Below are 16,053 nucleotides of genomic sequence, written 5' to 3'. Positions count from 1 at the left end.
TGCTCACTTTTTTGTGGGGTTCATAGGTTTTAAACCAATGGCCCAAATTTGGGCCCACAACAATTTGCGAGGGCCCTCAAACATTTAAGATCAATGGCCCAAATGGCCCTCAGAAATTCTGGCTTATTTCGAGGCCTGATTGCTAGTGATGTAGGCCTTTACATAATATGTACATACAGTGTAAGCAAGGAACAAAAACACCAAATTGAAACACACACCTTTAAGTTAGGCTATTTCAGTTGAAATCCATTCACCCCCTGTGGAAGACATGACCTTAAACTTCCACATCAGGTGTTGAACACTTCAAATGGAGACATGCACCCATTCAGGTAACCATTTAAACCCCCGGGCATTTATATTCACACTCCCTGTGTGAGAGATTATTCTAAGTTATTAGGTTCAGCGTCGGTATGGTACGGGAAATTATCGTGCGCGAAGTGTCATACTGGGTGAAGCCGAAGGCTGTTCGGCTTCACCCAGTATGACACTTCACAAGACGATAATTTCCCTGCACTATACCGACTCAGGGGCGGCTGGTCCAATGGTTCTACCGGTTCTCAGCACCGCTTAATTTCTCACAGAAAAAATAAATTAACCCTACAGCATGTGCAACTGATTATGAAGATGGATATTTCCGATATTATCGCGACACCTAGTGATTTTAGCCATGTTTGTTTGGGATATATAATCTTAGAAAACGATCCGCAACATTACAACTCAATTGGTGCTACTGCTGATTAGACCCGGTAGATGTTATGTTTTCTATTGAAATCTTGCTCGGTGCTAGGTCTCCGTAGAGAAGCACACGGCGAATTAGGTATATTCGGTTCTGTGCGTGTATAGAACCTATAGATTAGGCTATCACACAGTTCACAGGAATTAGCTTAGTATCGAGGATTTCCAGTGAGTACACACACGTGTTTAAGTGTGTGTATAAAGTCTAGCATCACACGAGCCTGATCGAGATAAAAATAGATGCATGACGTAGTTCCATACCAGAGAGGTACTGTCATGCATAGGCTACTATAATGAAAGTACTCAGGATTATTACAGGATTTTAATGCGGTAAGCTGGAGAATTCAAGATGTAAGATTTTAATACTAGATTGAATAGATTGGCATTATACATGTAGGACATGTAGATCTAAAATAATTGCTTGACAGAGATATAATAAAACCGGTCTAGTAAAGTCATGAACATTATTAGTTGGCCTATTAATTTATATTATATTAAAACAATGTTTAATAGAATATATAAAAACCAAGATATCATGCAAACAACAAATCAAACAAGCAAGTGAATAAAAAATATCTAGGCCTACATGATCACCAGATTTAAACATTTCACACAATTAAATGCCGTACATTAAAATTGTTTTAATTCACGATGATGTACAAAACTATAGTTTTCAATATTTGACAGGTAGGATATTCTTATGATATCATACTCATTCAGTAATAAAACTTTCAACATGGTCATGGTGTAATTTGTCATATTCGAATGCAGATTTTTATTGAAAATTTGCCTTAAAAGTATGCACCAAATCGCGCCATTTAGACTTTGTTTTTCAATTTTTTTCAAATTCTCAGGGGGGCACATCCCCCCTCAGACACCCCCCTACGTCGCACAAGTGCTACGGGCCAGTGCTTTGCGCCGATTAGCACCTACTAAAAAAAGGACCACGCTGACCCTAATAACGAATTTATCATACCACTAAGTCATTCTAAATATTGAAATAATTACGTTTTTAAACATTTTAATTGCTGCTAAATAGGAAAAACATTACAAAAAATAGATGACTGTTCAAGATATTACAGATTGCGTGCATTTTACGCGCCTGGTTTACGCTGAATCGCCTTTATACGCGTGCCTTGCCATTACACGCCAGATCGGCCTTATGTAAATACGCTCTCACTGACTAGATATAAATCGTAAAATACGCACTCACTGACTAGATACGAAAATATATCAGGTGAGCGGTGTTCTTTGATGTTTCCCTTAGTGGTATGATAATATGTCTTCCATAGGGGGTAAATTGGATTTGTTGGAGATGGACAAAAACTTAAGATAAATTAAATCATAATAATTATGAAGTACACTTTAGTTTTCAAATAAATGACTCATCTGATACCAGCACATCAGGTAATTTTGTTCTACATGTAGAAAATATTTTAAGTCCCCTCCACTAGCCTCTTACTGCCTCTAGCTCTATACTCTGTTCGATACATAATAGGCAATCTAGGTGCTTGCTGATGTGCACTCACTGCACTGTGAAAGTCCCAACCTGCACACATTGAAAGACAGTCCCAATATTTCAAACTCACTACATTGTATGTGTTTGCCATACATGTACATGATAGATAAATCCATGATTTAAAATTCCTCTCTGCAGTGAGCATACTATAGAAGGTACTATATATACCGGGAAATTTTGTTAGGCTTTTATTTTTGGTTACATGTATAACATCATATTATGGTGCAAACGTATTTTAACCTCCGATTGACTCTAATGTATTAATAACCGCTAATTGTTTAAACCAGTACCGGTAATTAAAATCTCAAAAAAGTAATCCCGCTAAATATTTCACACTGTACAGTTCGATGGTCGCCACCATAGGAAAAATACATTGTATAATTGAATTCACTTGGCATGTAACTGGATTGCGGGTGTAAACTGCACAAATACAACTTGGGCCGTAGGAATATAGACAGATTATGGAAAACAGAGACATAACCATTAGCATTTCATTTTCTGTTTCATTTTTGTGTGTGTAAGTGATTGAGTTTTTGTGTCATATATTTATTTGTGTCTTGTTTACCTGTAAACTTAGTGTGTAGTGTGTGCATATTTTTGTGTCCGTACGGGGTGTGTGGGGTGTGTGTGTATGTAATTACCTGCAAACAAAGATACGTCACAAACAAGGACATACCTCCAACCGTGGACGTCCTCGGTTGCTGGATATGACCAAGACATTGCAAATAACGTAAAAATGCATTTAAACAGGTCCACGTTGAGGGGGTACAGGACTGGCCACGGTTGGATAGTTGTCTGGTGTGTGTGGGATAGGTCCACGGTGTGTCGATTGAAATTGGGTGTGTGCATCCTTGGTTAGATAGGATTAAATCATACAGAATGAGGTCCTCGTTTGCATGAAATTACAAGTAGGGATGCATTTTGTGTGTCCTTGGTGACTGTCTTGCTGGTTTTAAACATGTTTGTCCATATGCCGGGGTGCATTTGTTTTTACCAACAATAAGGGACTTTTATGTGTGTTTTCCAACAAACCAGGAACTTCCAATGATCAGGGACTACCCCAGTTTTTTGTTTGTTTTTTCCTTTTCCTGCTCATAAAATAATGTACCATACTAAATCTATTTTTAGAAACAATTTCTGAACAGGGAAATAGATAAAAGCAAAGCAAATAGTAATGTTACAAAAAGTACTAGGAAACTTAATAAAAATCATGAGTATACAGGGGCTATGACTGATACTGTATATATTTAATGAGATATTTTCGTTGGGTTCATTTTTTGTGATTTTATCAATTCTGGACAGTTAAGTGGGTGTTTAATTCACATTTCAAAAATGTGTAATAAAAAAAATTGCGGCTGCCTATTTGACAGTGCAAAAAGTGCAAATATTAAACCCCCGTTAAAATTCCCCGCTGTACACCATTGATGCCTTGTGGATTTGTTTTTATCAATATTATTAGTAAATTGAAAGTGTTATTAAAAAAAAATATTTTAGTGTGCTTAAATGGTTTTTGAACACACACAAGCTTTTGATTCCACATTCATACTGATTTAATTCACTATGGACCACAGTGGCCTCATTCCAGTGGCATAGTTCAATAACCTCAATTATACAATCACAGTGCAAAATTTGACCTCAAGTTGCAGAGTATGAGTTTTTGTACTCAAATTTTCAAAGGTCATTCAGTGAATGGACAAATGTATAAGGGGTTAAAGAACTGTGCCTTGATAGATGAGCATGTTGATTGTCAATGGGTTACCTATATTCCAATGGGCTACCTGTAGACTAAATCCTCCAGCCTCGAATATACGCACGGCCGTTACACTGTGCTGTATACGAGGACTGAACACCAAACGTGTTCTGAGCGTGGAGGACTTTTGAGCTCATTAATAAAACGCAGCGTGCGACTTCACAAGGCTTCAGCGTCGCACGCGCATTGCCATTTAAGGAAATTTTCCCGGGTAAATTATCTTCCGACTCGCCTGTGAATAAAACAACTGTTTTTAAAAGGAATTTTAATGAATTTTATACTTGTTCTTTTCGTATGATAATTGCTTTCTTTCCTGCGATTTATATTCCCTAGGCCTATCAGTATTATATAATAGAATACTGTTTAGTTAGGCCTATTGCTTTATTGTATTTTTCTTTCACCATTCTGATTCTGTTTAATACTCTGACTTAGTCTTCAATCTCCACTCGGCCGTCATGTCCGTCCGGTTTAATAGGGCATATTTTTGCTTTGCTTTCTTAACTTACGTTCATCATCATATTTAATTATTTCGCAAGACGGATACTTTTATTCGAATTGCGGTTCATCATCGTGTGTAACAAATGTCATGTTAAACAGCCCAAAGTGCATGTGTGTCGCCCAAAGGCCCCAGTGTTGTTTTGTTCTTGCATGTTGTTGTTGTTTTTTAATTATTACTTAATTCAAAATGGATGGTAGGCTTGTTTCTTATATTTGCAGTTACAGTGAACAACATTTATAAGACAGTCCACGCTTATTTAATATGCCGCAGAGAATGTACAGTCAAGTTTTACGGTGCACCCAGCCACCCACAGTAAAATAGAAAGTCAAATGAAATGTTTAAAATTCCGGTCGCATAATTTTTACCGCGTGATGATGCGACTTGATCTAATATTTTTATTGTATTTCATTTATGTATACATTTAATACCGGTACCTGTCAAGACCAAAAATGCTTAGCCTTCTTTAACAGTAGATTTTAATATCGTTACAGACCGTTGCAACAGATTGAAAAAAAAGATCATTTGAGTTTGAAAAGAAATTAGACACATGTACACAGGGCCCTGCATGTACATCATTTGTACATTATCGGGTTATTTAGGGGGCTGTCATTTTCTTTGGAAGGGGTGGGTCATGAATATACTGCACTGGGGGAGGGGGGTCATAGAATTTTTTGACCAAAAATAGGGGGGTTATAATTTTTTACACCAAAATTAGGGGGGGTTATAGAATTATTAAGGGCTGGTGTCCCAAATTTTTTTTTCGCGCGCTCCGCATGCATTTTTTTGATCAAAATGTATGCACAATCTTAAATATGATTCAAAATTTTGGCGCGCTCCGCGCAACTTCTTTACACTTTCACAATCAAAATTTTAACGCGCTCCACACACTTTCTTTGCATTAAGCTTGTGTGCGCTTCGTGCCTTAGGGGGTCATTTTCTTCGGCAGGAGGGGGGTCATGAATATGTCGGTGACCGGAGTCAATTTTTTTACGACCCACTTATCGCGGGCTAAATTTTTTTTACGACACCCTATCACGGGCTAATTTTTTTTACGACCCCCCTATCGCGGGTCAAACAATTTTATGACCCCCCTTCAGCCTATGCAGACTGAAGACAAATTATTCACCGGCTGAAGTAAGGCGGGGAGCGCGCCCAAATTTTAGAGCGGAGTGCGCGAAACGCGTTAAAAATTTTGATCGTAAGTGTAAAGAAGGCACGCAGAGCGCGCAAAAATTTTGACTCACTAGCCCTTAATAATTCTATAACCCCCCTATTTTGGTTGTTAAAAATTTATAACCCCCCTATTTTGGTCTCAAAATTCTTTGACCCCCAGTATATTCATGACCCCCCCTTCCAAAGAAAATGACAGCCCCCTTAGTTCCAGTGTTGAATAATTTGTAGTCAGCCTGTGAAGGCGGAAGGAGGGCATAAAATTTTGACCTGCGATAGGGGGTTAAAAAATTTAGCCCTTCATAGGGGGGTCATGAAAAATTTTACTCCGGTCACTGACATATTCATGACCCACCCCTTCTGTAAAAAATGACAGCCCCCTAAGGGGGGGGGGTCATGAATATACTGGGGGGGGGTCATACAATTTTTAGATCAAATATAGGGGGGTTATAATTTGTTAACACCCAAAATAGGGGGTTATAGCATTATTAAGGGTTGGCGACTCAAAATATTCGCGCGCTCCGCGTGCATTCTTTTAATTTAACAATCAAAATGTGCGCACAATCTTTCGTGATATAACGCACCTCTTTACACACACGATCAAATTTTAACGCACTCCACACACTTTCTTCGCTCTAAAGTTTTGGTGCGCTCCTCGCCTTTGTTCCGGCAATACTTTGTCTTGAGTCTGTGTAGGCGGAAGGGGGGGGGGTCATAAAAATTTTACTCTGGTCACCGACATATTCATCACCCCCCTGTCAAGAAGAAAATGACATCCCCTTATCATTGCTTATTACATTCAGCTATTAAGACAAACAGCAGGGCGTGTCTGGCATTTTGAGAGGTTACATTTTAATTTTGATAATTTCCATAAATAGTTGACTTTTTTTCATGAAAATAATGGAAATAATGTCATGGTCTGGATGCAGCTCATGCTAGCATACTAACGCTCGGGGTGGGGTGTATAAATGCTAGGACTTTTACAGTATACACATGATACATGATATGGTACAATCATGACTTGCTAGTATATTTTAGGCCCAACAGGGGCTACGTAGGGCAGGGCCTAATTAGTTCAGACCTTTATACGGGAGAGGAGAGGACATCATGTTCAACAGTCTAGACCACAACTGTTGTCATGTTTTTGCTTACCGTTTTTCTTTTGTAGGCCTGCAGCTTCTGACAGGATGACACATTGTATACTCATGCGGTATGCCATCGGCATTGGTGCTTGTTCAGTCATGCTCGGCATTGACACTCATGTGCTTGTCACAGTCAGAATACACACGACACAGTCAATAATAATATTAATGATGACATGGCCATGATGATGAATGAATGATGGAAACACTGTCAACATCAGAGTAAAACTCTCCAGTCAGTGCCAGTAGCAGTACCATGCATGAGTACACCTCATGACCTTGGACATGTTGGAAGTTGTAGGCATGCAACAATCCTGGGCAATAATCATGACATCAGGCACAGTAAATAGCAAATCAACTGATTTATCCAGGGTACAACATTCATGACATAATGACATTGTCTTGACATGCATGCATGGCATAAATGATGGAGAATCTTGCATGGAAGTCTCAGGGTTTTGATCATTGCATGATTGCAGTGACACTGTCGGTTGGTGCGACGATATTGTCAAGTACCCGGTAGCAGTATTCTCTTGCCAAGTCAGATGCTAGGCCTGTCTACAAGTACAATCAATGTGATGCCGTGTATGCCACTGAGGCCTAGTCAGAAGTAACAGGCTACATTAATACGCACGGTCATGACGGTTTGCATGCATGATGCATTGAGTGGAGATGTCCATTTTTGCACGGCAACTTGAGATGCAGACAGACCATAAGACTGAGCACACTGCCGTAAGAATGAACTTGTTTTATACTAGAATAGAGCTGATTAAATATGTCGTCACTCAACTGGGCTCAGACCATGCAGACAGTACGTAAAAAACAACCATCATCACCATCATGACATGTAAAAGTCCGGGGTAAAAGTATAGCATGCATGGTGTAGAAATAATACTGCACACAGCGGCACTCCCGGTAACTATCCACATAAATTCTTCCAAATCGGATTATGTTCAACTCTTTCTTCACTTCCAGTTTGGTCCAAGCGATGTTTGAACACTTGCCGCTCATTATACCTTGTTTATTATTCCACAAATCGGTATATCCTGTTAAATTCCTGTACAAAATTTGTCTTCCACACGGCGCCGTGATTGAATTTCGACATCGGTGTTCAAAATTCCGACGAAATGGCGCTACGTTGTTTGATCTCCATATGGGCAATTCCAAGCAAAAGTGGACATGACTCAAAAAAATAAAATTGCCTCTATGTATTTCTTTTAACTTTCATATTATTCCAAACAGATGTAATGTTCAAGTTTTAAACTTTTTTCTGCATTTTTTCTAACATTTTGTTCAAAAAAAATAATTTCTTCGGAGAGTGTATATTTAGTGGAAAAATCCTGTTCAACTTAGATATTTTTTAAGTGGGCCTATTTTATTAAACAGGAACACTTTTCTTTTTAATTTGGTACATTTTATATCTATGAAATATGGTCTTCAAGAAATATCCATCACATTTTAAATAACCCCCCGCTAATTTTTTCCTTTCATTGTGTTTTCATAACACTAAATATGGTGTAGCACGAGTTACCGAGAGATGCATTTTTTAATATGTTTACAAAATGTTGGCAATTTAATTGATGCCACTTATTATTTTCCTTCTACTAGTAGTACCTTGAATAAAAATAAGAAATTGAAATACAAAACACTATCCACCACATAATAATGACCCCTTAAAACTGTAGCACGAGTTACCAGTAGCACGAGTTACCGATGTAGCACGAGTTACCATAGCCCACTTCCCCCCTGTACCGGCAAAGGTAATGCAAAATACCACTTGGCAGCAATAGAGGTATCTCCCAACTGCATGAATATGCATTTTGTAACCATGGTAACAACTTTCTAGCAGTAGTGTAGCCAGTGGGGGGGGGGGGCAGCGCAGGTGGGGCAGACTTCCCCCTGGCAAACTAGAATTACGTGGTTCGTAATTGAGGTGGCACTCACTCAAAAGTGTGTAAATAACAATGTTTTGTATACAAATGATATGCAATAAGCTCATTAATATTCATAAATATGCAAATAACATGACAAACATCAGGTCACAATATCCAATCACCCAACCAAGTTTGAAGTTGATTGGTTATTAATGCATTTAAGCTGCAGAGTGGATTAATGAAAATGTAGGCAAAATATGCAAATAAGCTCATTAATATTCATAAATATGCAAATAACATAACACAAAACTATACAGCACATCAAGCCACCATATCCTATCACCATACCTATCTATCTATCTGGCATAGTATACCAAGTATGTAGTTGATCGATTATTGCGTTGAAGCTGCACAGTGGATTAATCAATTTGCTTCCCCGAGCAGCCGAACAAAGAAACAAAGAAACAACCAGGCAAACACACATGTGTGGGGGCCCAAAATTAAAGATAAAAGTGCCCTTCTGACAGAAAAATGAAAGTAAAAATATGGAAGGCAAAGATAGAGAAAAGGTTCAAGGAGCCAGTTCCACCTGATCATGCGCCAAAATAGTGTAAATATACCAATTTTCTACCAAAATAAAGTCTCTTTTTTGAAGCTCGAAGACTTAAACTTGTACAGTCTCTCTAAAAAAATGCTCTAGTATATATCCCATTACTAATACCTGGTCAAAATGATACAACCAAAATTTTAGTCCCCCCACAAATCTATCCCAAGAAATATAGATACTGGAAATCCTGAGACTAGCTAACAGCCACAGTGACATTTCAAGTTGATACTGAGATTTGTATGATCGATACAAAATTTGTTCATGTTGTTGAGTATGATGGGTCTCATTTTCCAGGTGAAGTGATTGAAATCGTGCAAACTGTATTCAGTAATGCACCAAGCAGGAAATCACAGGAAATGATCTCAACCAAAAGATTACCAAACATTCTATACCGGTACCTCAGAAAGCAATTTTTAAATTTAAAGAACTTACAGAGCCGATCATTGTAAAGAACCACGAACATTACAAGTTTTGTGAACTAATTTAGGGTGAAATAACCTATCAATCTATCAATTGTTGACTGTTCAATTTAACTGTTGAAATTTAAGCCCTACAATGTATGAATTATCCAAACAGGATGGAGCAAGGGATTAAGTACATACATGTATATATGTAATGCTGGGATGTAATGTGTGTGGTACATTGTATGCTGATACATACACTGTATTGGTGTTATTTGTACATAAATTGGGTTATTTTGGGGGTTATCATGGCTATATCAAAGTATACTTCGGTTATATGTACATAGATTGGGTTATTTGGTCATATACCAGTCATTGAGGAATTTTTATCAAGAAACTTTGACATTTAAAAGAACATTAATCATTTTGTATATGGTCGGACAAACTGTAGCACGAAGTTACCGTAGTACGAGTTACCATGTTTTTGCCAGTCAATGTAAAACTATGAGGGACAAAACTTTTAAAGTTATACCAAGATAAACCTTAGCATAGCAGTTACTTATCATATAATCAATTAGGCTTTAATGTTTTTTGTTTTAGGACACGATCAAAATAAAATGAGTGATTTTTAGCATGTCCTCTGCTCGTAGCACGAAGTTACCGCTTTTTCGCAGCTGTCCCATACGCATAAAAGTTGGTATATTCATTTAGCAATACTATGAGGATCTAGCCTTGAATGTTGGGTATTAAAATACAAAAATACAGATTCCAATCAAATGATTTTAAAAAGCTGGAGCACAAAGTATGTAAAAGGACGCCATAAAGTGTAGCACGAGTTACCGTGGAATTGCCCATATATAGACTATAGAAGTCCATATATGGACTATGTGTTCCATATATGGACTATATAAGTCCATATATGGATATTTATCGCGCCATCAAAAAAACGTCGGCGCCAAGCATGAAAAAGTCCTCCATGAAAAATGCACGGATCGTTCTCAGGCCTCGAACGAGCCGCCGCCATGTTTGTCCGCCATTTTGCGAGTGAGAGGCCAGGGACTCAGGCTAGGGCTACCTGTATTGGCCGCTGGCAGCCATTTTTGATATGCAAGTGGGCAGGGGTCATTTGAGGCCTATTCAGTGATTTGCTTATTGAGAGTATCGTAAAAATCATCAAAATTCAGGTTTAGTCACATTTGTTACTGTCATAGATGTGCTAACATAACCCGCTAGTGGTTAAGCTGATAGCCGTGTATTTACAGAAGTCATTTTACACAATTCTGTAATTTCTCTAGTTAAGTAAAGAAATTTAGCTATGTATTTGAACTTTGGCAATACTGCTGTTTTCTTTGTTTTTTGCCGAAGTTTTCCATTTAAAAAATAGCTTATCCTTTACTTTTAGGCAATTTATAAACAATTGTAATTTTTTTACACTGCTACAGGGATCAATGAATGGGCCCTTAACCCCCCCTCCCCCATTCTCTAAAAATATGGGGTTTTATAAACCCTAGATTTTTAGCTGAGCACTGTGTAAAAGAACATTTCATTACTTGGTAGCATTTCAGAGCATTACATGTAATATTATATTTTATCTCTTGTTTTTTCAGAGGTCACCCCAGATTTCCGTGTTACATCTCATGCGATCAAGAAGTCGCCGCAGACCACACCGCAAAAAATCCTCTCTCCTACCATGAACGGCGACTCCTCCATCAACCATAGTCCAACTAGCCTTCTACAAGACAACTATGTATCATCAAATTCCCAGGTACCAGACCTAAATAGTGCCCCCACTAGACAGAAATCGGATACCGCCACTAGCACTGATAGCAATTTTGAGCTGGATCTATCCGAGGCCGATTTTGCGCCTTCACCACAAACTTTACCCCCAAATTTGACGTCTTTGTCATTATTACATTCAAATCAAGGAGATGGGTTAAGCAATGATTCGGATCAAAGACAAGCAGGATTTCCTTCATTGCAAATAGATAATTCCTTACAAGGAAACACTAATTCCTTAAAAGGAAATAATGATTCTTTACAAGGAAATGGTGTCGCACTGCCAGAAAACCAAAACAGGGACATTAGAACTGCAGGGAGGGATAACTCGCAAAATATACGCAACACCAGGAAATCAAGGAGTGATAGTAACACCCAATTAGGACACCAAGATTTCAGTTCCTACCTGCCAACAAATGCAGACAGGACATTATCGTTTGGGGATCTGAAAATTATGCACACAGGTTCCCCAGCACCAAAGGAAACTAATTATGGAGTAAGTAGCACTCCAAGCGAAAACCAACCATCAACAGTAGACTACAGTGTGAGTCATACTAGCCCTAGCCATACAAGTTTAACACACAGTCAACCAGCAAAGGAAGTGATGCACTCTGAGGCACAGAATTATGTGTCAAGAAGTAGTCATGATCAGCTATCAAGTCCACAACGACAACGAAGCATACAATCTGGGTTTAGGCCAGAGACAAGTTATACTGAACCACAACAGAACTCTGTCGCAGTAGAGCAAGCGCTGTCAAGTCCACAACGAAGAGTACAGTCTGGGGTTAATCAAGAAACAAGTTATAGTACAGAACCACAACAGAACTCTGTCGGAGTGGAGCAAGTGCTGTCAAGTCCACAACGAAGAGTACAGTCTGGGGTTAATCAAGAAACAAGTTATTGTACAGAACAACAACAGAACTCTGTCGGAGTGGAGCAAGCGCTCTCAAGTCCACAAAGAATAATTCAGTCTGGATATATGCCACAGACAAGTCACACAGCACCACAACAAAACTCTGTCGGTTTAGAACAAGACGGCTCTTCTAATACAACTTACCCAGCTGCTCAAATCAACTCTGCGCCATTTGAGAAATCATCGCAACTAAATCTTGAGTCTAGTACAAATTTGGAAGTCACAGACACAGGACCTGCAAACATTTCTATTGCTGCAGTGGATTCAATACAAGATACAGACGTGCCAGTGAGTAGGCCGTCTGTACTAACAGAACAAGACATTAGTCATTCTGGAGTTGTTGATAGAACTTTAAGTTCTAGTGAGAATGAAGTAGACTCTGTAGTGGTTAGTGATTCTCGACTGCAAGATACTAATATTGATTCAACTGATGCGGAAAGAGCTGATGCAAGTCCTCCTCGAGAGATTGAAACCACAAGTTCCCATGGTAACGGTGAAGATAGTTCAAGTTCAGCATCATCTAGTGTGTCGTCAAATCTGCCTGATCCAAAACTTATGGACGAATATGTACGCCAAGGTGCACGACCTAAAACTATCATACCCACTCCAAGCCCTAAACAGAGCCCTTTGAAGACAAGCGCTAGTGACGAGGCACCAGCTTCGTCAAGTCCAACCAAAATTTTGCCAAAAATTGTTCAACCTCAGTTGTCACCGTCACGCAGTTCCCCAACTAAGCCAGTAATCGGATTCCAAAGTATCGATAATATCACTGTAACTGATGCTGATTTAGACGCATTAGAGGAGGAGGAGAATTTAAATGCACCTTTACAAAGTGGTGTGCCACAAGGATCCAGAGTTGGTCTCAATCAATCTGCAATACCTCAAGGTTTTAATTCAACGGGACACTTAAGTGTTGTTGCAAATATGGATGATGGAGATAGTCCAAGAATAAGTCCGATTTCAAAGTTATTGGATCAGCAATTTCAACCCGTGTCGTCATCGGAAACAAATGGAGAGGTTGAAAACAATGAATTTGCAAGCATAGATCCATATTATAATACAAATAATGGATTGCCACAAGAATCAAGCGCAGAGGAGACAAGCTCACTTTCCACGCAAGGTATTCATGATCAGAGTAGACACAATCTACCTGTAACTTCATTACAAGGATCACCTATTCGAGGTGTGGTACCTCAAGGATCAATCCAAGGTCCACAGCAGTCTTCCATATCTAATGGAGTACCTCAACTAGTCCCTACACCTAGTATGGGATTAAACACAGAAATGACTATTGGAGGTGGTGATAACCTCTCTTCAGTACCAAAGCAAAGTAACAATGCAAATATTGACTCACAACTTAACAACAGCAACTCACAGCTGATGTCCTCAGATAGTTCTGATGTCACAGGTCACAGTAGTGGTGTCAAAGGTCAGCAAGTAGACAGCTTACTGGATATTTCTAATACAGCATTGCAAGGTTTATCTCTTGCGATGAATACAACACCAGATCCGATTATGTCCAATTCCAATGGGTCACAGCAGGACATTAGATCTGATACAACAAATTCTCACAACTCACCACAACACCAGCGAGTAGATGACTCTCCCCATTCAAATATGCAAACAATGACACCTCCAGATGCCTGGATTCAACCACAGGTTCATCAAGAGCAACATTCAATGCCCCCTTCCTCCCTCGCTATGCCCCCTTCCTCCCTCTCTATGCCTGCAGCTACAATACAAAACGGTGACTTATCAAACTCACCAAGCAGAACTCAAAGAAACGCTGCCCCAAACGCATTTCAGCTTCCTCCTCCGGAAGATCCACCCACATACCAGCAAGTTCGTGAGGCGACTCGTCTCGAAGCTGCGCATAGAAATGGTGCGCCCAGACCGCAAGGGGCGTTGCGACAAAATTTATCACTTAATTTTGAACATCCACCACTACGGAGAACAGCTGCGCAACCTATACCTCCGAGTCCTATCATCGAAGACGCGACACCCGATACTAATATTAATATATCGTCGTCGGACGGATCACAAAATGACCTCACCGGACTCGTAATAAATTCGGAACCAGTGCCTTCACAATTACAGGACCAACCAAACGGACTTGTCCCCCAGTCCGGATTACAGTTACCAGGTGGTCTGACTATACAGCATAACACAGATGTGGATTCGAGAACTTCGTCCAACGAGACGGATTCGGATCACGAGAGCGATTTTCCGCCGGGTTTGGTGCCGGAATTATCGCAGGAATTGATTCAGCTTGGGAATGTGGCACCTGTTTGGTTACCGGATTCAGATGCGACAAATTGCATGATGTGTGCTGGAAGATTTACTTTCAGGAAAAGACGCCATCACTGCAGAGCTTGCGGCAAGGTGAGTAGAATTGGCTGTTGTATTTAAAATCCACACTCCCCCTATGGAAGACATGACTTAAATCTCACACACAGGGGGTTTAGATTTCAAGAGTCACCCATTCAGATAACTTCAAAATTCACACTCCGTGTGTGGGAGATTAAGGTCATGTGTTCCATAGAGGATGTATGGATTTCAACTGGAATAACTCATTTTGGAGCAGACAACACTGAATGGGTGACTCCATTTGAAATTCACACTCCCTGTGTAGGAGATTAAGGTCATGTGTTCCATAGTTGGTGTATGGATTTCAACTGGAATGACCCATTTTGGAGCAGATGACAATGAATGTGTGACTCCATTTGAAATTCACACTCCCTGTGTAGGAGATTAAGGTCATGTGTTCCATAGTTGTTATAAGGATTTCAACTGGAATACCCCATTTTGGAGCAGACGCCACTGAATGGGTGTTTGTTGAGCCAATTATGCGTTCAGGTACAATTTTACTCCATAAGGAAAAACCCGGGGGGGGGGGGGCACTTCAATATTAAATGGATATAGGTGTAGGCTGGCACTTTTGCAGTAAGGGGCATTCGGTGAGAGCAAAATGTAAAAAATATGGGGTCATTGGGTGAGAGCAAAATGTAAAAAATATGGGGTCATTGGGTGAGAACATAACCTTTGGAACCTTTGGGTGAGAGCCGAAACAGCGTCAAAAATCCTCAAAAAGTTCAAAAAGGCTTCAAATTTCTTTGTTTTTTCAAAAATAGGTTACAAAATCAGTGATAAATGAAAGTTGCTGTTCAAATTGAAAAATAAGGGTCTTTGGGTGACAGATCAAATGGAAAAATAAGGGGTCTTCGGGTGACAGAACATGTGTTCGTAAAAAAATATGGGGTCTTTGGGTATTAGCGACGCTGAAAAGGGGGTCTTAACAGCCCTACATACACGTCACCTCCAAAGTGGGAGTGCCCCGGAAAAAGAACTTGGAAAGAACTTGATCTCCATTAGGGAGTTTGCCTATAGGTTTGTATTTCCCTAGTGTCAGCTTTGAATTGTGTGCTAATCCCACAGCATACACACACGTTCAAGGGCATTATGTCGGCGCTTAACAGCCATTGTCGGTAAGAATGGGACCGAAATGGGACTTTGTGATTCAAGTGCGTCATGGATTTTCTTTTAAAAAAATAGGATGATGCAACATCAGTCCCAGAAACTACCCCAAAAATTTTAGCTTCCTCGCTCATTTTGTTTGGCCGAAAAAAATCATTGAAATTTTGGCCCCATAAACATTGTTAAATGGTTT

At 39.6% G+C, this 16,053-nt stretch overlaps 1 protein-coding gene across 1 annotated transcript in view; it reads left to right on the top strand.

The window, feature by feature from the left end:
• LOC140145457 (uncharacterized) overlaps positions 1-16,053 on the top strand; it is an 81,998-nt gene that overhangs the window by 27,270 nt on the left and 38,675 nt on the right. The window contains 1 exon segment of the mRNA XM_072167171.1: positions 11,305-14,768. Within this exon segment, the coding sequence (XP_072023272.1) occupies positions 11,305-14,768 (3,464 nt within the window).

Source organism: Amphiura filiformis, chromosome 2, assembly GCF_039555335.1.
Source record: "Amphiura filiformis chromosome 2, Afil_fr2py, whole genome shotgun sequence".
Classification (NCBI taxonomy): Eukaryota; Metazoa; Echinodermata; class Ophiuroidea; order Amphilepidida; family Amphiuridae; genus Amphiura; species Amphiura filiformis.
Note: the sequence above shows the minus strand (reverse complement) of the source record. Positions and strands in the feature narration are given on the sequence as shown.